The 22,824-nt window shown below is 40.2% G+C and overlaps 1 protein-coding gene across 1 annotated transcript; it reads right to left on the bottom strand.

The window, feature by feature from the left end:
- Positions 1-4,213: 4,213 nt before the first annotated feature.
- LOC143019906 (uncharacterized) lies at positions 4,214-22,336 on the bottom strand. The gene is made up of 4 exons (XM_076175886.1): positions 22,298-22,336; positions 7,008-7,309; positions 5,218-5,328; positions 4,214-4,930 (listed from the first exon to the last, which is right to left on the bottom strand). The coding sequence occupies exons 1-4, from the start codon at positions 22,334-22,336 to the stop codon at positions 4,888-4,890; spliced, it is 495 nt and encodes a 164-aa protein (XP_076032001.1). The 3' UTR covers positions 4,214-4,887.
- Between the last annotated feature and the right edge of the window lie 488 nt (positions 22,337-22,824).

Raw genomic sequence — 22,824 nt, forward strand, 5'->3', positions numbered from 1 at the left:
TAACACAGGCTCTACCGCTCTTGTAAAAACTCTTGACTGCTCTTAACAGCTTTCCTCCTATCCTATATATCTGCAATACCTCCCACAGTGCTTTCCTGTCTGTCCTATCCTTTTCCAAATCCTTACATTTTTCTTAAGCTTTCTCACATATCTGCTTTACCACAAAAATCTGATCCACACAACCCCTACCTCTCCTAAACCCACACAGTTCCTCACCAATTACTCTCTCTATTCCTCTCCTAATCCTCTCAATCAAAACCCCCCCATAACCCGTTAACTCCGATATGCCGCCCAGGAGGCAGCACTGAGGAGAACCGATATGCCGCCCGGGCGGCACGATATTCAACCCCTTACAGAAATCGCACTAGATTTGGTAGCGCTTTCATACTTTTAGGGAAGTTTGTCTGACTTATCAACACTGCCTAAAGAATGCTACGATGCCAGTTAGTGCTTTCATACACGCGGTAGAGCGTTGATACACGTGGTGACTCGGGAGTGCTTTTTGCATCTTATTTATCGGGATTATCTACCTCAATCAGTGTGATATTAGTGTAAACATGCCTCAAGGAACTAAGAGGAAGCTTTTGTATGCGAGTGACAGTGATCCATACGATCGAGAACCAAAAAACAGAGGAAAGTGATTGTGATCGTGACAGTCGTAGGCCACGCGGGGCTAGTGATGCCAAATCCACCAAATGATTTTTTCTGCACGTTTATGGTGTCCCTAAGAACTTGCTCTATCTATCTGGTGCAAAAGGTGCTTGAAACCAACCATCGTGCAGGATCGACTGAGCACGCCGTAGCACACCCCCCGAATCTGGTAGTAAAAGTTGCCGCTACTGATTCTCGCACCAGATCTACAACTTCCGACCTTTCTCATGGCCATCCTAGAGTGGGTATATGATTTTTATGTGTCTTGGCCGATGCGCCTGAGTATTCCAAAGAAGTTAAGCATAATTTTATTCAATTTGGTAAGACTCGATTTTTCGGTTATAAATCATCAGAGACGAATTGATTTGAAGGGTTGTCGGATTTTACGGGATAAGACTTCCCTGCAACACTCAACAAACTGATCCCTCTGAAACTACTACACTCACACTTGTCCCCTTTTCCCTTGAAAAATGGAACTATACAGGCATTCCTCCAGTCCTCTGGCACTCTGCCCTCTTTTAGACAAACATTAAACAACCTCACCAGCCAGTCCACCATCATTGTACCTCCTTTATTTTAGACACTCCACATGACACCCATCTAATCCAGGTGTCTTATCCGATTTCATAATTTTAATCATCTTTCACCTCATATTTCCTTATTTCTCCTCCATTTTCCTCATGCATCACCATCATTTTCTTAGCACCTCCCACTGCAATTACCTTTCCCTCCCTATCCTCCTTTACATTCAGCAACTGCCTAAAATACTCTGCACATCTTCCCCTTACTGCTGTCTTTTCCATCATCATCTCTCCATCTATACCTTTTACCTTCTTTATTTGATTTGCCTCCCTTTCCTTTTTTAATTTCCTTCCAAAATATCTTTTTAGTACTTTAAAAAATTCTGTCATACTCTTTCCCCATTTCACATGTTCTCATTTTTGCCTCCTTTATTTTATGCTTTACTTCTCTTTTCTTTGTGTCTCTCATATGTATACTAATCACCGTCTGAAAAGGTTTAGACAGTGATCTCAAAAAGTGGAATCTTTAGTTCAACTTACCATTGTGCCAGAACATTTAGTTTGCTTGGATACAGTGAAAAGAGACTGAAGAGAGGAAAAGAGAGTGGGAAGGAGATAGAGAGACAGAGAGAGGTATTGGTTCTGTTCCCATCTTGCATACCATGGGTCCAAGGTCACATCCAATGACTACTGGTGACTGCTTCTTGCCCTGACAGACATAACACATAGGGCATAGGTGACGGTTGCAGCAAAGTATATCTTAACATAATCTCCTCACTTGAAAGAGAGGGTCTGGGGAAATTTAGTGAGAAACAAATTCTGTTTTCTTTTTATTTTGTATAACCTGGTGGAAGGTAAATTGAGAGTGGAGAATAGGTGGAGAAAGAGGAAAAGGGCAGAAGGTAGGGAGGTACTTAGAGTGAACTGCTTAAATGAGAAAAAAAAGAGAATGAGTATAAGAAGAAGCTCAAAGAGGAGTGGGAGGGAGTAAAGGATAGAGTAGAACTAGGAGTGGAGGAGGAATGGGGATGGTTCAAGGAGGGAGTCATTAGGTGTGCAAAGATAGTGTGTGGAACAAGGAGGGCGGGAGAAAATAGAAGGAGGGGTAATGAGTAATGGGATGAGGAAGCAAAGAAAGGTGTAGAAGAGAAGCAGGCATTCATAGATTGGCTACAAATTAGGACGAGGGAACCGTATGAGAGGTACAAAGTAAAGAGTAGGGAAGTTAAGCATAAGATAAAGGAAGCAAAGAGGAGAGCAGATGTGAAATGGGGTAAGAGTATAACAGAAAAATTTGAAAGTAATAAAAAGATGTTTTGGAAGGAAATTAAAAAAGAAAGAGAAGGCGAATCAAGTAGAGAAGAAAAGGTAAAAGGTACAGATGGAGAGATGATAATGGAAGAGAAGGCAGTGAGAGGAAGGTGGGCAGAGTATTTTAGGGAGTTGCTAAATGTGAAGGAGGATAGGGAGGGAAAGGTAGTTGCAGTGGGAAGCGCCTAGAAAATGAGAATGATGAGTGAGGAAAATGGAGGAGAAATAGGGAAGAATGAAGAAGTGAAAGCAGCTGTTAAGATGATGAGAGCGGATAAGACACCTGGGTTGGATGGATGCCATGCACAATGTCTGAAGAAAGGAGGTACAGTTATGGTGGAGTGGCTGGTGAGGTTATTTAATGTTTGTTTAAGAGTGGGTAGAGTGCCGGAGGACTGGGGGAGTACCTGTATAGTTCTGTTTTACAAGGGAAAGGGGGACAAGTGTGGGTGTAGTAGTTTCAGAGGGATCAGCTTGTTAAGTGTAGTTGGGAAGGCTTATGGAAGGGTCTTGATTGAGAGGATTAGGAGAGGAACAGAGGGAGTAATTGGTGAGGAACAGTGTGGGTTTAGGACAGGTAGGGGATGTGTAGATCAGATTTTTGTGGTAAGATAGTTATGTGAAAAAGCTATAGGAAAGTGGAAGATTTTTTGGGGCTTTTATGGATCTGGAAAAGGCTTATGACAGGGTAGACAGGAAGGCACTGTGGGAGGTATTGCAGATATATGGGATAGGAGGAAAGCTGTTAAGAGCAGTTAAGAGTTTTTACAAGAGTAGTAGAGCATGTGTTAGGATTAGAAATGGAGAGAGTGAGTGGTTTGAGGTAAAGGTGGGACTTCGTCAGGGATGTGTTATGTCGCCCTGGCTGTTCAATCTATACATGGATGGGGTGATGCGAAAGGTGAATGCATGGGTAGTGGGTCAGGGGTTGGAGATGATTAAAGAAAATGGGGAAAAGTGGAAGGTGAGCCAGCTGTTGTTTGCTGATGACACTGCGCTTGTAGCAGGATCAGAGGAGGGATTGAGGAAGTTAGTGACAGAGTTTGAAAAGGTGTGTGAAAGAAGGAAGCTGAAGATAAATGTGGGTAAAAGTAAGGTGATGAGATGTACAAGGGGAGAGAGTGACAGCAGGCTGGAAGTGAGCATTAAGGGTGAAAAACTGGAGGAAGTGGATAGTTTTAGAAACTTGGGTGCGAATGTGGCAGGAAAGGGAGGAGTGGAGGTGTAGGTAGAATGTAGATTGAGAGAAGCGAGTAAATGCCTTGGTGGATTAAAAAGTGTAATGAGAAATAGACATCTGGGAAGGGATGCTAAGAGGAGGTTCTATGAAGGAGTGATTGTGTCAACAGCAATGTACGGGGCAGAAACATGGAGCATGAGAGAAGAAGAGAGAAAAAGTTTGAATATGTTTGAGATGAGGTGTCTGAGAAGTATGATAGGGGTTACTAGGCTAGATAGTGTGAGGAATGAGGTGGTGAGGAGGAGAACAGGGGTGGAAAGGGAACTGGGAGATAGGGTTGATGAAAGAGTATTGAGATGCTTTGGAAAGAAAGAGTGAAGAAAGACTAGTAAAAGAAGTGTGGAAGGCAGAGGTGGAAAGAGTGAATATGAGAGGGCATCCTAGGATGAGATGGATGGATGGAGTGAAAGGGGCATTACAAAAGAGAGGAATATCTGTGGAGGAAAGGCGGGAGAGGACAGAAGATAGGAGTGAATGGAGAGGGGTTGTGTATAGATGGTGCTGTGATGCATGAGGGAGAGTGGGTGGGAGATGGGGGTGAGGAAGTACGTATGAGAAAAAAATTGATGCAGCCCGAAGGGATTTCTCCCCGTCTTCTCCTTTTCTGCATGAGGGGACGGAGAGGGAGGGTCACCAAATTTATGAAGCGGCCTTGTTGTGGATGTGCTGTGTCTTGTGACACTGCTTCTGACCCAGGGCAGTGGACAGGATGCAGGGATGGCCCGTCATCCAGGAGGTGCCAAGATAAGAGGGAGGGAGGAGGGTGGAGGGGAGTGGAATATATAAGAAATGGAATGGGTGGGAGTGGTTTCTATGCCTTTTTCTTTTTGGCTACCTTCCGTGTAAGGGGAAAAAGCCTTTGGTATATTTATGTATAACCTGGCGAGGGATCAACAATGGGAACTTAGATAAGGTTCAATGGAATGGATGAAAAAAATGGTCTTAGAATTTCTTTAAATAAGAATTATGTAAAAAGGAAGAAAAATATACATTTTACACGTCTTATAATACTCATGATTCTGATGTGCTAATATTATCTTTTTCTTTCTCTAGTTTTGTGATTTCTGCCTCTAGCATAACACAAGCCTGTTCAATTTCATAGTTGCGTGACACGAGGGAAACTCAGCTACTCTCAAGGTGGCGCAACTCGTTTCCAGCGTTTGTCTATAAACTCTTACGAGACCAATTGAGTTCCTGAATTTCCTTTCTGAAATAAGAATTCAAAATAGAAATTAATGCTCCAAAGACATACAAAGTGTCAAATTCTTTTGTTTCTGAAAAAAGTGATCATATTTCTCACAAAAGAAATCTTCATATACAATATTCTATATTCATATTTTTTATCACGTACTAATTCAAAATTCTAAAGTAAGGAAAGGGTGGGGGATGGGAGTGTATTGGGTGGGAGTATGCCTTTTGACTTAGCTACCTCCCTGGTAAAAGGGGAAAAATCTCTTAGTTTATAGATGGACTAATTCTCATTACTCAACCTACTTTAGTTGTTTAAGTTGTTTTTGTGTTTGGGAGAGCATTTTCTGGAGAACTTCATTGTAGGATTTCCAAGCTTCTCCTCCATAATCACTCATAAGCTTCAAATTCATGATTCTGAAAAAAGATAAATAAATAAATAAACAAATAAAAAAAAGTTCATGCCAACTGATGCCAGGCATAACAAACTTCAATTGGAAGCCATATTTAGTGTAGCTATTATCATGATTCCCAATTTTTGAATCCTATCAATGTTCAAAATCACATATTTTGTACTAATTGTGCTGGATCAGCTTATGACTGACAAATAGGGTACAGATTATTTTGGGCTTAGTTTGAAGAAAATTAGGCAAATTTTATATACATACATATACCACTGACTTTTTCCCCCTTATGAGGGAGGTAGCCAAAAAACAAAGGGATAAAATGCACTATTACCCACTAAAGATTTTTCCGTTTTTCCACCTTTCTCTACTACTACGCCTTCTACCGTTTTCTCAGCTTTTGGTGATTCTAATCCCAGGCGTCGGCGCCGCCGTCCAAGTTCCCTGCCCATTTCTCCTGAGCCACGACCACCAACCGCCCCGAATCGCTCGCTCAATCGCCCGATGGCAAAGGACATCTTTTATATACTACTATCTTTTCATTTTCTTACATTCTTCCCCTCCCACAAAAACCGATCCCACGCAAGCGGGTGGTCTTACCTAGCAAGTCGCAAGTTCATAACCAACACAGCGCTCACAGGGGTCAGACGTCGCTCTCCGCTCCAGCACATTCAACAAGCGCCCATTGATCTTTGCCGGCCGGTGGCGGTGAGGAGACTTTTCTCCTTCGCTGCTGCCGGTCTGGCACAAGGCTGACCTCTTCGTTGGCGTCGGCAGGCGGGTTTACACCAAAGACACATTTCCCAAGTCATGTAATTCCCTGCTTTCAGAGTTGTGATTGGAAGAAAAGAGATACACGCACACTTGCTCGCTGGCTTAGTAGAGGCCCAATCCAACTCTGATTCAGAGCCCTTAACTCGCCGCCGGCTGGTCGTGGGAGAGGAATTGGGGAGCCTCTCTTGTCGACCGGCCCGCACCCACGCTCTGGCCTCTTCACTGACGATGGCGAGCGTGTTTACACTTCTGACATTTACACACAATTCCCAGGTCACGTAATTCTCTGTTTTAAGAGTTGTACTTGGAGGGAGAAAGATAAAACAACACCCGCCCACCTGCCCACCCAACCTCCCACTGCCATTGGATCCACTCTTCTGACTACGCTTCGGACATCGCTCGCTCATCGCTCAAGCCCAGCCTGGGGATAAACAGGAACGCTCATACCCAACCTGGGGCTAATCAGGAATGCGCTCTCTACACGCGGGAAGTGAACTCTACTCACTTCCCGTAAAATACATACACACATCTCTCACGAACATAGCCACGCCCCACGCACAAACATCTACACGTACTTTTTCTTCGATTGAAATTCGCTTCCTTTCTAACTTTCTCTTATACTACATCTTATCATTTCAGTTTACCTCCCACTAAAGATCTTTCCGTTTTTTCCACCTTTCTCTACTACTACGCCTCCTACCATTTTCTCAGCTTTTGGTGATTCTAATCCCAGGCGTCGGCACCGTCGTCCAAGTTCCCTGTCCATTTCTCCTGAGCCACGACCACCAACCGCCCCTAATCGCTCGCTCAATCGCCCGGTGGCAAAGGCCCTCTTTTATACACTACTATATTTTCATTTTCTTACAGACATTCTTCCCCTCCCACAAACACCGATCCCACGCAAGCGGGTGGTCTTACCTAGCAACTCGCAAGTCGCAGTTCACTCCAGGACACGACATCTTCAGCAGCTCTCCTCTCCAAGCAGTCCTCTCCAGCAAGTTGCCTCGGAACCAGTCCTCTCCAGCAAGCCGCCTCGGGACCAGTCTTCTCCAGCAAGCCGCCTCGGGACCAGTCCTCTCCAGCAAGCTACTTCGGGACCAGTTCTCCCCAGCAAGCCGCCAGCAAGTCGCCTCATTCCCTCCTGTGGCTCTTCGCCCACAGCCACGACGCTTGATGAGGCCTTCACCTTGGACCTTCTCCAAACGAGACCTCGTCCGAGCCTATTAACCATTAAACCTTAGTGTTAAGTGTTACTGTGAGTTTCATTTCCCAGGCCTGTCCGAACCATACCACCACAAAATTGCCCCCCATATATATATATGTATAGATATATATATATACATACATATATATATATTTATATTTATATATATGTATGTATGCATATGTATATATATATATATATATATATATATATGTATATATATTATATATATATATATATATATATATATATATATATATATCGCCATATCGCCTTATTAAGCAAATTCTACTTCTGTCGCCTACAAAGTTACTTTATAAATTTGCTCACATCGACCGTATTTTTCTTATCATATTCGTATCTCAAATGCGATAAAAAAAAAAAGTGTAGCGAAACGACCAACAATGTAGCCGGTGTCGTTCCTGCTATATTTTTTCGCCTGAAACCGCCTTGGTGAAGGCTATAAACATATGAATCTGTTTTCCCTAAAAAAAAAAACGTAGACTGAGAGGTGACTTGATACATGTCTTTAAAATTCTAAAGGGTATTGACAGCATCAAAAGTGACAAAATTTTCACATTGAATGAGAATCAGACAAGAAACAATGGTCTCAAACTACCCGGATTTAAATTTAATTTGGAAGTAGGTAGAAACAAATTCGCCAACCATGTTGTTAATGAATGGAATAAACTTCCTGCACAGATAGTGCAATGTAGTTCGGTTCGAAGCTTTAAGAATCATTTAGATAAACACCTAAGCAAGATGCTGTAATGATTATAGATACACACATACATATACCAAGGCTTTTTCCCCCTTACAAGGGGGGTAGCCAAAAAGGAAAAGGCATAAAATCATTTCCACCCATTCCACCCCTGAATACACTCCACACCCCTCCACCCTCCCTCTTATCTGAGCACCTCCTGGATGACGGGTCATCCATGCACCTTGTCCACTGCCCTGGGTCATAAGCAGTGTCGCAAGGCACAGCAAATCCACAGCAAGGCTGCTTCATTAAATCAGCGACCCCCCCCCCCTCTCCGTCCCCCCATTGCATAAAAGGAGAGGACGGGGAGAAATCCCTTCGGGTCGCGTCAAATTTTGCTCACACATACTACCTCACCCCCCATCCCCCCACCCATTCCACCTCATGCAATCACAACATCATCCATATACAACCATTCTCCATTCACCCCTGTCTTCTGTCCTCTCCCGTCCTTCCTCAACAGACATTCCCCTCTTCCCCAAAGCCCCCTTCACCCCATCCATCCACCTCATTCTAGGACGTCCCCTTATGTTCACTCCCTCCACATCTGCCTCCCATACCTCTTTTACTAGTCTTTCTTCACTCATTCTTTCCATGTGTCCAAACCATCCTAATATTCTTTCATCAACCCTATCTCCCAGCTCCTTTTCCACCCCTGTTCTCCTCCTCACCTCCTCATTTCTCACTCTATCTAGCCTAGTAACCCCCATCATACTTCTCAGACACCTCATCTCAAACACATTCAAACTCCTTCTCTCTTCTTCTCTTATGTTCCATGTTTCTGCCCCATACAGTGCTGTTGACACAATCACTCCTTCATACAGTCTCCTCTTAGCATCCATTCCCAAATGTCTATTCCTCATTACACTCTTTAATCCACCAAGGCATTTACTCGCTTCTCTCAATCTACATTCTACCTCCACCTTCACTCCACCTTTTCCTGCCACATTTGCACCCAAGTATCTAAAACTATCCACTTCCTCCAGTCGCTCTCCCTTAATGCTCACTTCCAGTCTACTGCCACTTTCACCCCTTGTACATCTCATCACCTTACTTTTACCCACATTTATCTTTAGCTTTCTTCTATCACATACTCTCCCAATCTCTGCCACCAACTTCGTCAATCCCTCCTCCGATCCTGCTACAAGCGCATTGTCGTCCGCAAACAACAGCTGGCTCACCTCCCACTTTTCTTCATTTTCTTTAACCATCTCCAATCCCTTGCCCACTACCCTTGCATTTACCTCTCGCACTACCCCATCCATGTATAAGTTGAACAGCCAGGGCGACATAACGCATCCTTGACGAAGTCCCACCTTTACCTCGAACCACTCACTCTCTCCATTTCCAATCCTGACACAAGCTCTACTACTCTCATAAAAACTCTTGACAGTTCCCAGAAGCTTTCCTCCTATCCCGTATATCTGCATAACCTCCCACAGTGCCTTTCTGTCTACCCTATCATAAGCCTTTTCCAGATCCATAAAAGCCCAGAAAACAAATTATTATAATTTATTTTATATTATTTGTTTTTGTTTTGTTATCATTTGACTGTTTGATTTTCATTTATCATTAGTTATATGTCATTTATCAATATTCACTATTTACCTGTTTGTTTATTATTTAACTATGCCTATGCATTTATTTATGTATTTTATTTGTTATTTACATTATTATAGTTTTTATTTATTAATTTATTATTATGATTTTTTTTCGCATCCGACCTGGGTATGGACCGGGGGGAGGTCTCCTGTCGGCGTGCTCCGCCTTTATAATCTTTATATCGCGCCTTCTGATTAACCACACTCCACCTTCCTCATTCCTCTTTCTGTGGGATAAAGTCGAGACTAGACCAGCGTCTTGTCTAAACCTGGGGACCTGCCGTAGCAGCTAATCTATACAGTAATAAAAAAAATTGCATTGGACATATAGAAAACGAATATGTCTTAAATTTATAACATGGTTACAATATATCTTAAATTCATCTACTCTGATGGTGTATTTACGGTGGTCCCTATGTGTACATTTCCAGGCCTTTAACCAGATTTTGGTTATATGGCTTTGCTCAACCAGGAACTGTATTGATATTACCTAAATTCGCCTAAGCTTCATGTCGAATATACTAACCATTTTCTTAATTACGAACAACTGTGACTCAAACTTTTGTTTACTGGCAATTTTTAGCATGCTGTGCTTATCGGTTATGATAAGATTCAGTTTGAACTCGACCATCATGCAATGGCCATCGAAAAATGTAATATGGAATTAAGACGCATCCATCGTTCTTACATTACACTTGTGTATTTCATGCATTTATTTCTTAGAATATGAGCCTCGCTTTTTTCGAGACATCACTTAAATACTGTAAAGATAATAGATTGTTTGAACCTGTGAGGCGAACGCAATTGCTCAACAGGCTTTGAATTTATCGTATTTTACACAACAGCGGATGTTGGGATCAGGAGTTTGTTACACAACATGCAGCAGATGTGATGTGATCTGAACGCCATCAAGGAAAACTCAACGAAATATAGTTCAGCTTGATGTACAGTACCTTTGAACTTCGTTTATCCGTGCAGTCTTTTCAGGAATTTTTCGAAATAAACAACATTGAATGGAAGTGATAAACACATCTGGACCCATATTCACAAATTTTAACTGCTAAGAATATGCTGGTAAGGGTCTTAGATCAATTATGCAGGAATAAATGGATGAATTATCCGATTTTGTTGTCTCGTTTTTTGTCGTTTAGACAAGACGCTGGTCTAGTCTCTCGACTTTATCCCACAGAAAGAGGGATGAGGAAGGTGGAGTGTGGTTAATTAGAAGGCGCGATATTCGAAATTGGAAAAAAAAAGTCCATGCCTTCGGGCCATTAACAATACCGACTTCCACTGGTGAGACTTGTCTCTGGATATAATCCAAGTAACATAGACGCTGACTGTTTCAGACACCCCTTTAGTTGAATAGAATCATTGCTTAAGGTTAACTGAGGCTTTGTATTTTTTCCGTGTATAAAAATATAACTTAGAAGAAGTTAGAACACTAAAATGCACGTTTCTAGCATTTTATAGTCTTTATTTTATCCAAATAACATGATCTTTAAAGTGCCTGATAGAAGATAAACTTTTCAAATTAGTGGAAGTGGTGGAGTAAAGCCTTGGCGTCGGCACCACTAGTCCGTTTTGGGTTTCGCTTCGTTTAATTTCGTATTTTGGCTGCTCAGTGTATCCAGAAGTTATAGATTTGTTTGCTTCCAGGTTTTCTGCTTTAGCATCAAACATTAATAGTTCCTTGAGGATCTCGTCTTTGTTTTGCTGGTACTTATTGAAGCAGTTTGTTGCGGGTTCTGATCGATGAAAGATCGTTGTACTGTAGTAAGAAATGCTCGAGGTTTTCTTCGCTTTGCCCTCATGGGGGGCAGTTTGTATTTACCTAGCTGTATTTTACGGTAAGGGGAGCTACGCTCGTGGTGTCCCACCTTTGTATCTCGCAGTGTCTAGTTGGCTCTTAAATTCATGAATGGTTTTTGTACACACTTTTTTCGTCCAGTCTGTTCCAAGTGTCCACCACTCTGTGTGGAAAACTGTGCTTCAGATCTTTTCTATAACTATGTTTTTTGAGTTTCTTTCCATGTCCTCTTGTGTTTCTCTGGTCCCAGTTTAACAAGTCCTCTCTATCGAGTATATCTGTGCCCTTCATGATTCTATAGATGGTCAGTAGGTCGCCCCCCTCTCTCTCTTCTTTGCTCCAGAGTCGGTAACTCCTATTTAGCCAGTCTCTCCTCATATGACAAGTTTGAAAGTGCAGGAACCATTTTTGTAGTTGCTCTCTGGATTCTTTCTATTTTCTTTACATTCTTTTTGGTACTGGGGGACCACAATGTCGCCGCATATTCTAGTCTAGGCCTTATCAGTGTGACTAATATTTATTTTAATTATTTCTTCGTCCAAATATGGTTTGTGTGTCTGTTCTCCAATTTAGTTTTAGTGTGTTTGTCCTGGCACGGGATAGAATGTCAGTCAAAGGATTACAAAGGCGGAGTATGCCGACAGGAGACCTTTTGGTCCATAACTAGGTCGGATGCGAAAAAAATGAATAATAATGTTAAATAAATAAATAGAATTGTAATAGTATGAATAATAGTAAATAGAATAAATGAATGCATTGGTGTAGTTAATTCATAAACAAACAGGTGAATAGTGTATGACAAGAAATTGACAGATAATAGTAAATGAAAATCAAACAAACAATAAACAAACAGACAAATAATAACAAACAAATAAATAATGTAAAACAAATGACAGTCATTACCACATCTTGTGTCTAGGTTATTTTCATAAATCTCTTCCGTTTTTATTTCGGATTTCCATCACCTGTACCATGATCTTGGATCACGTGTTGGACTCGTGATCGACAGCTATTTCCATCCCAAAAGAGAGCTCATATATGACTCATCTGCAGGTAATATTTTGACCTTACATGCACACATCCCAACTCCCCGTCCACGAGAGTTGAAGTAACCTCCCGCAGCGCAGTACTACTGAAATTATTTCAGTCCTGGGCGGGATTCGAACCCAGACTGCTGTAGTGGCAGAGTGTTAATTACAGCCCATCGTAGCAACTTGTGCCATGGTAGTGTGCACCATGTACTATCTGCCCTGTGTGAGTAGATGCAGCTTTTGCATGAGCGGAAGGTGGATATTGGGCAATGGAGGAGCGATCCACAAATTGTAGCGGTTACAGAAGTGCATGTGAGCCACAAGCCGGCTGGGTGGCAATCCTATAATACAAGCGGGCCTTCTCATTGATCTATTGGACGTAATATCACCATATTGTATCTCAATATTACTTTTCTTTTTCACAATTTGAAATTCTACATCATAATTTTGCTAAACTAAGACTGTTCTTAGTGTATTTTTTTCGTGCACAGTTCTCATTCTATTTACGATTAGCTGTGGCTCCAACATTCAATGTTTCATCAATGAATTCCTCACTTTGACATTTGTGAAAGGTTAAGCATTAAGTGAATTCTGTCTACCTTTCCCTGATTTTGATATTGTACATGATATGTATCATACATAATTGCATATAATGTATATATATATGTATATATATATATATATATATATATATATATATATAATATATATATATATACACACACACACACACACACACACACACACACACACATACACATATATATATATATATATATATATATATATATATATATATATATATATATATATATATTATATATATATATAATATTGTATATGATTTTCGATTTTTTTTTTGTCAACCGGTGGAGAAATATTAATGCAAGAGTAATTGTCATGCTGAGTTTTTCTTTTTATAAATCTACCAGATTTATTTTGTATCAATTTTATTATTTTTAGTACGATATTGCTTGGTAGTCGATATACAATCGAGTAGCAGTAATCACAAATTATTATGGATAAATATTACTGAGCATTGAATTAGATACCTTCTTTTGAATATAACAATTCTAAATCATAGTTCCACAGTTTTACTGCTCTCAATATATGCTTTCATAATCATATATAAGTTATTGTCAGTTATTATTTCCAATTCTCTCAAAGATGCTAAAATAACTTGAATTATTCTTTCATTTTGGCCATTTTTTCTAGATTTTTTTCTTTTGACTTACATTATTCATCGTATGCATTATATCAGTCATTATTCGTAGTAATTTTCCCTGTGTGACACCGATGCCGATAGCTTGGAAATAAGATTGGGTAATATCCACATACAATCTAAAGTTCGCGTTGTGCTTATTGAGTATAATGTATTGTAGACAGTTCTGTCGTCTATTTGTTGAATGATGTTGGACTAATATTCCTTTGTGTCATTCCGTTACCGACCTTAATCGTTTTATTTTCAATGCATTTTCACACATGACTAGATTTCAGTTCCTCTAGTAAAATGTCATGATCTATCTTGTATAACTTATTTTCACCTTATCATGCATCTAGAATCATTTATAGATTTTTCCCGGTAAATTTAGTCCAAATCCGATTGATGAATTTTCGGAGCGGCCACCAGGAGGAGTTCCCAGTGCCGTTTGAAAAAAAAAGTAAATGAATAACATAAATAGAAATAGAAAATACAAGTCAAAACAAAAATATACAGCTGTTTTCAGTTTGTTTACGATATACAAGTTTGCCACGAATTCCTCAAAACAGTAGTTGTCACAACTCTACAGGGACTAATTACTAAATTCGAGTAAAACTCGAAAAGCTTACATTACGAGTCATCTACTTACTCGTATATGTGGTGGAAGATGACAGCAATCTTAGTATGTCATGGGAACACTTTATGGTCGGTAGCTATCTACGATAGCAGGTAAACTCATATCTTCCTCTGAATTAGCCGGTATACTCTCTAAATAAATACCGATACATTTTGGCTTGAAATGTGAAACTTTAACTAGTCAAGCAACCTGAAATCTAAATATCGATATCAAGCAAGTGAAATATCTTTACAAAGGAGCTAAGAGTACTCACATATTTGTGTATATGAGATATAATTGCACTGTTTTTTACATCAGTAAAGTATTTTTTCTCATTGCTTCGGGGGAGAGTATAGCGCGCACAATGCTGCAAGAAACACACGCTCTTTTTTTTTTTCAAACGTAATAGATTACCATGCATTGGTATCTTTGTTTTCCTCGCTGCCCTTGGAGGTCATATCTGACGTGCATAACATCATCCAACAACAAAGACGTAGAATACTTTATTGTGGCGGATAACTGCGCCAAAGAAGACTCTGCCATTTATCGCTCTTCCAGAACGGTCCACACATCGATCAGTCCAGCCATCAGTGCTCCTATTCCATCACCTTCACCCTTTCACCGCTTCTCTCTTCCAGTGTCCCAACCAAATTCCGTTATTGATTTGTGGTATGAGCGCATTCAAGTATATTTGGAGTGTATATAGCTGATGCATTTTACAGTGAAAGATAAAACTATCTCCCCAGAGAATGTACAAAGATCAATACATGGTCAGATGGTGAAACATTATGAGAATCGGCTAGAGACCAATGTGTTGTCTACGTCTGTAGCCGATTCTCATAATACTTCGCCACATTTAATCTATCTTCGTACAAACTTTGGAAGGGAATTTTGTCTTGTCTTTCACTGTACATGTATAGTCAATGGCGTTTTACTACGCTGCCTGTTGCAACGTAATTTCAAACTGATCCGCAGAAAGACTTTCGTGAATTAGAAAGTAATATGGTCATAGTACGCAGAAAGTGACACAAGTTGACAAACTTTCATATCGAAACAAATTGGAAAAAGAATTGTAGACGTATATTCATATCAAATGGTGAGCACAGATTCGTAATGCTAAGTATTAGTGCAATGGGTGTAAATATATAGTTTCCCAAAGTAGAATATTAATGGAACATTTGTGAAAAGATGGTGTATTCAATGATCGTAAGAAAAAATAAAATTTAAAAATGTATAAAGATAAACCAATTCAAATCATCAAATGCATGCACTGCGAAGACCCCTCCCCACTCCCTCCCTGGGTTTCCCTATGAGGAATGCTTACAACTGAAGACTACCGACCCCCCAATTATCCGGTGTCATGGGCACAGACCACTACCACTACCCTGGAAATAAGCTTACATGTTTTTTTGTGTCATCCTCGGCATTTGTAATTGTTATTTCGAACTATGTGTCCTTTTCCTTATCTGCACTTCATGTATATTGATTCAATGTCAAATAAAGTACTACTACTACTTCCCCTGACACTAAGGTCGACTGCCTGAACTCTGGGCACCGTCACTTTTAACAATGGGATCACGTGAACACTGACTCCTGTCTGTGTAGATACATTAAATCGTGAAATAAAATTTGAATTTAGATAGCTCAAGGTATAAACGAATAAATTATAAACTAATTCAAAATTAAGGATAATGGTTGGAGAACAAGAAAGGAGACCTCACAAGTTTAACTATTTTTATTCTGTACAATGCATTTAGGTAAACAACTACACGCACACACACACGCGTTCGCACTTGCTAATGTCGTTGCGAAATCGGCTGCTGACGTCTTGAATTTGGGAATCGCCAAGTGATGAAAAACACAGCACTGCAAGCCCCCTTTCCCCCGCCCTGGTGTGTAAGGAATAAGGAATTGTGTGCGTGTGCGTGTTACATAATTGTAGTGCGCAGGAGAGGAGCAACGGTCGTTGGGTCTTGCCTCCTATTCTCTAATTTTCTAACATATCTAGACTCAGATTCATGTACGGTTCTAACTTAATCTATATATTTGATTTCCAATTATTGTATTTAGATCTGAACTCGTGCACCGTTTGAGCTTGGGCTATATCACCTAAGCAATTCCACATATTTCTACATCTATATGGAAAAACATTTCTTCACACACTTTCGTCATGATCTTTCTTAATTTACTTCCATGACCTCTTAAACCCTTCCCATCTTTAATCAGATCTCTTCTATTAATCCAATCTATCCCCTTTAGTGACCTGAACATTGTAATCATGTCACCTCTTTCTCTTCGATCTTTCAAGGTTGGTAGACCCAGTACTTTTAGTCTTTTCTCACATGGTTTATCTGCCAGGTTGGGGACCGGGTTGGTTGCTGCCCTTTGTATTCTCTCAATCTTGCTTATATCCTTCACTCTGTGTGAGGATCATACTACTGACACATATTCCATTCTTGGGTGTATCAGGGTTTCAATGAGTTTTTTCATCATCTCTTCATCGATGTAATGGAACGTCACTTTAATCTTCTGTAGTAGTCCATATGTGTCTCCCACAATACTCTCGATATATGTCAGGTGACAGGTTGTTTTATCAACACTCCCAAGTCTTTCTCCTCTTTTGCTTTTGTAATATGTTCGCTTCCCAAGAAATGTTTGGATGGCCTTTTGCCGCTATTGATCATTTCCTTTTTATTATTATTATTATTATTGAACTTTATTTCCCATTCTTGGCCCCATGCAAAAATAGTATCTAGATATTTTTGCAATATTCTGCAGTCCTCCTCATTTTTCATTCTTCTCGTGAATTTTGCATCATCTGCAAACATGTTGTCATAGCTTGTTACTCCTTCCATCATTAACATTGGCGCAAACACTGAACCTTGTGGTACTCCGCTCGTTACTACTCTCCAGCTTGACATCTTGTCCTTTACTACTGTCCTCATTTATATTTCCTTAAAAAATATTTAATAAATTCTAATAGTTTACCTCTCAGTCCTCCAACATGCTCCAGTTTTTACATTAGCTGACTGTGAGGTACTTTATCAAATGCTTTCTCTAGGTTCAGGTATACGCAGTCCACCCACCCATCAAAGGATTACAAACAAAGGATTACAAAGGAAAGCATGCCGACAGGAGACCTTTTGGTCTATAACTAGGTCGGATGCGAAAAAATTATAAGTAAATCAATAAGAATTATAACATTATAGATAACAAATTAAATAAATAGGTAAAGTTAAATAACAAAGCACATCAGTCACTCTCGAATAAAAGCTTAAAAGGCTCGACGCACCTGACCTTCCAGATCTGAAGCCAAACTGTCAGAATGTTCATCTTCCCAAGATATTTGGTATCAAGACGTATTCACCTTGGTCTTTGGACCACGTGCTGGACTCGTGATCGACAGCTATTTCCCTCCCGGAAGAGAGCTCAGAGCTCGTAGGACCGATCAATGGGCAATGCTGTGACCTTACACGCACACACACACCCAACTCCCCGCCCACGAGAGTTGGAGTAACGACTCGAAGCGCAGTGATACTGAAATCGCTGCGTATGTGTGTGTGTGTGTGCGCGCGCGCGTGTGTGTGTAAAATCACATCACCCATAGATCGGGCCATATGCTCTCATCTGGGAGGGTAATAGCTGCTAGTCATAAGTCCAGCACATGATTCAAGACCATGTTGAATTCCAAGTAGCCTTGATAGAAAGCACAATTAACCAATCATGTTATATCAGCAACCTCCGAGCAGCACACACATACCGTGCATGCCCGTTTAGTACATAACGTTGCTCATGCGAATATGTGGTTAAGAATGCGGATATGGCCAACCAATATGGCGTTTCGCGCCAAATGCTACAAGGCAATATTTACATACAAAATCGTTAAACTGCAGGAAAATGAGATTTCATCACTGAACACGACCTATACACGGAATAAAAACAGGCAAGTGTTACTTAGTGTCCACAGAATATTGTACATATTAACCCTCTTTGCATAATATCTAGTAAATATCCCACACAAATTATTGAAAAGTGACTCGGTATGTGAATCATAAGGAGTTGTATTGTCGTTGAATGCTTTTTCTGTCATATACAGGTTCGTTTTACGAATGGTCAGGGCAAGGTTAGGGAGAACACCGCTACTTCCTTTCAATGACCGTTCCCAACGTAGTGCTATCACGTTATTATCTGGTATTATCTGACAGTGTCTGACAAGTACTTGTAGACACTTAAGGTCAATTGAAGGCAGCCGACGTTACTCCTCGCTAACCTCCGTTTGGTCAATGGCGATAGTGTACAAAAGGGTTTCCCGTTTTTTTTTTTATGTAAATACTTCCATAAATACTTTTGCATGCGAGTCTTTTTATTGTCATTGTTATTATCAAATAAATATATAATTCATTCAAACTAATCCCATATTGAAGTATGTATTATTTGGAATGTCATTAGCCTCCTCCCTGGTTTCAACTCGACCTTTGGAGACCGGCTTAAATCTAGTGCCAAATTGTTAGGCCGCCCATAAAAATATGCCCGATTTGTTTAATTATATGTACTTGCCGCCTAATCAGTTGATGTGACGAAGTCCTGGTGTTCTAAACGTAACAACAACAATAACAAATAATTATGAAAAAACCTTGAATATTATTATACATATCACTTGGGCTTATTTTTCCATGAAATGACAGACGTTTAGGAAAATATTACAGGTCTTAATTTGTCAATTTAAATGATGCAATCTATATTAGCGTTGGTATCTATAGCGGTCTTAAAGGGTAACTGTGGAAACTGATGTTGGAACTCCACGGATCAAGACACATTTGAAATTCATGTTATTTCAAAACATTCTACATTATTTCACTAGTAATTCGCATGTAATCTTGAAATAATATTATGATATGTTTTAGACCTTGATTTTAGTCCTTGTTTCTTGTAGTTCCATGAGCAATAATTTAGGTACTTCAACCCCCCCTTCATTTTCTATGGCAAGGGTATTTTTTATGCGAGTGCTAAGGAGTGTCATCAAATAATAAACTCTAGATTCTCATGGGAAAAAAATCCCGCGCGCCCACTTTTGAAAAAATGAAAGGCATGACGTTCTGATACAGGACTTTAGGAGAGCCAATTTTGATAAGATGAGAGAGTATATAAGACATTTGGTCACTTACGAGACCGACACAGGGGCTGTGACGGAGTATGATACACGGAGAGTCCGGACGTCATTAGCGCGGTCAGGGGTCGGGTCACAGAGGGTAATATGCGTACCTTGGGTCAGGTCACTTACAAACGCGAGGTCAACAGCTCGGTGAGCGATTTGGATAAAATGTACAGTAATCCAACGTCTTTAGTTATAAATGCACACAATTAATCTACCCCCCTCAAGTCAATACGGAAGGGTATTATTACTCCCAAATGGATGACCGACAGGCTGAAATATGAGATCGGAATGAAAAGAGAATTTTACGTAAGAATAAAAAAAAAGGGGGGGGGGGCACACCTTAGATTCAAATATAACGATATGGCAAGACTGGTTAAAAAGAACACGCTCACAGCGAAACGCAACTGTAAAATTAAGGTTGCCAGAGAAGCAAAGGGCTTCTTTGATATCTAAAGAACAATAAATAAGGAAAGGATATGTCCAATCAAAAACGACGAAAATGTCATTATAGAATCTGAGGAAAAATGAGTGAGGCGTTTTACAAAAAAAAAATTCGGTGTTTACTAAGGAGAGGTTAGATAAGGTACCTGACTGCAGTCCGTGGGGATGGAGAAAGTAGACTATCTAATATCAACATTAGTAAGGTAGAAGTACCAGATTGAAAGACTTAAATGCTACAAAATCCCTAGGTCCAGACGAAAATTTTCCGAGAGTGCTTAAGGAAACCTGCGACCATTTGGCAGAAATATTTAATAAGTCGGTAGACACTAGTTTTGTGCCTATTGCTTGGGGACAGGCAAACGTTGTTCCTGTTACGAAAAAGGGGGATAAATCGTCTATATGCAACTACAGGCCAATCAGTTTGACATCAGTTATAGGAAAAATGCTTGAATCAATACGAGTTAATAGACTCAGAGATCACATCGAGACATAATTTGATTCGTGACTCACAGAATGGTTTCTCGAAGGGTAAGTCATGTGTAACTAATCTTCTATATTTTTACACTAAAGTATGTAAGGCGTCAGATAACAATGATAAATACGATATCATTTACCTTGACTTTAGCAAAGCGTTCGACAAGGTGCCACACCAGAGACTACTAAATCAAATCAAAACCCATAGTATAGGAGTAAAAGTGTTAGAATGGATTAGAGCTTGGATCAGTGACAGAAAACAGTGGATCACCATAAATGGTGTAAAATCCAAATGGGGGAGTGTTTCTAATGGAGTTCCCTAGGGCTCGGGTTTGAGTACCTTATTGTTCATTATGTACATAAACGACTTGGACAATGAGATTAATAGTACTACTAGTAAGTCTGCGTACGAGACTAAAATAGGACGCCTAATTAGGTCAGGAGACGACACCGAGATTCTGCAGGATGATCTTAACAAATTGTTCACTTGGTCGGTGAAATGGCATATGGACTTTAATATCTCAAAGTGCAGCGTTTTAAACGTAGGGCTTCACAGCCCCAAAAGCAGATATAGTTTAGATAACACGTTTTTAGAGAAAAATGACTGCGACAGAGATTTGGGGGTTCTAGTGAGTCCTGATTTTAAATCCAGGAAACAGTGCATTAGCGCCAGGAATAAAGCTAACAGAGCATAAGGTTCCATTGTTAGGACGGTTAAGAATATAAGTGCAGATGTAATTATCAAACTCTATCTAGCGTTAGTTAGACTCATCCTTGACTATGGGGTACAGTTGTTGTCTACGTCCTATAGAATGGACATCAATTCAGTAGAATCAGTACAGAGAAGAATGACCAAAATAATACATAGGCTCAGAAATTTACCTTACGAAGAGAGGCTTAGGCACCTTAACTTACACTCTCTGGAAAGAGGCAGACTGCAGGGTGATCTAATAGAGGTGTTCAAGTGGATGAAAGGCTTTAACAAGGGTGACGCAAATATGGTAATCATATTAAGACAATAGAGCAGGACTCGCAGTAATGGATTTAAATTAGACAATTTTAGATTTAAGAAGGAAATATGCAAGAACTGGTTTACTAATAGAGTGGATCAACGAATGGAATAGACATGTAGTGAGCGCTGAAACTATCGGTTGTTTTAAGAAACTGTTAGACAATTTCACGGATGGGGATGGCAGGTAGTATTGGTCATGGAACTGCCTAGTGTAGGCATTATGGGCTCTTGTAGCTTCCTTCATTCTTATATTCATCGTTTGCTCTTCTCACTTTCATTGCTGCCTCCTAGTTCTGTACTGGGTTACTATCTGCTCTGCAAATTCTTTTGAATATAGCAGCATTCACATAGCAACTGTAGTTATCATAATTAGATGGATGTGGAACGCATCTGGTGCATTAATCGGTAGCATACACCAAGGTCTAAATATACAGGTCAAACCGTTTGAATTATTGTGCGCAGCTTCTGACGTCATTAGGCTGGGTCCGTTTTCTCTTTGTGAAACACTGAAGAAAACTGTGAAACGCCAAGGAAGACAAGAACTATATTTTATATATTATATATATATATATATTATATATATATATATATTATATATAATATATCATACTATATATTCATATATATAGACAGGAACTATATTTTATATCTATTTATATATATATGTTATATATTTGTCAGAATATAACTAATTGCGTGGAGCGGTGCGAGCGAAGACAACGACATTCCCGAACGACGCACCAGCTTCAACTGACAGCTATAGGACCCGTGAACCCCACTTTGAACAGCCAGGTGACGTTCACGGGCCCGCTGCGCCAACTCCCTCGAAATTCGGTCGGAAGTGGTTAGACCTTATATCCTTAGATCTTGGCATACACTAGGGTGTGTTGCTTCACTTACATGCCGTCGCGCGTCGTCAGTACCCTCACACGCCGTCATCAGTCACCTCGCCCTCTCCGAGCAAGCTCACATGCAGCCACCCTTTCCACTCCAAACATCTGGTAGGTTCGATCAACTCGTCCTAGCCATGAGTTCTCTTCATCTCCTTCATCAAGGGCTGTCCCTTTTGGAGATAACCCTGTGAATGGGATCAACATTAGGGAAACGTTCCACATGCCCAAACAGCTGGAGTTGACGTTAAAGAACTATATTAGTAACAGGCAGAATCTCACAGTACAGTCTCTGCTTTAATGCAAAGTCATTCCAGCGATACTCCACGATTCTCCAAAGACATCGAGACGCCTCTCGAAAGTCACCATTCAATGTTCATGTCTCATAGCCGTACAACAGTTAAACTGGGAGCACAAGTGACTTGAATATTCGGATCTTATTCTTCCTGCATAGATATCGAGAACGCCAAATACTCTTACTGAGTGTGCCCATAACAACACTATGGGCAATGCCATTCCTTCGAGGTACTTCCTAAC

This window comes from Oratosquilla oratoria, chromosome 3, assembly GCF_046742065.1.
Source record: "Oratosquilla oratoria isolate Oo_2021 chromosome 3, ASM4674206v1, whole genome shotgun sequence".
Lineage (NCBI taxonomy): Eukaryota > Metazoa > Arthropoda > Malacostraca > Stomatopoda > Squillidae > Oratosquilla > Oratosquilla oratoria.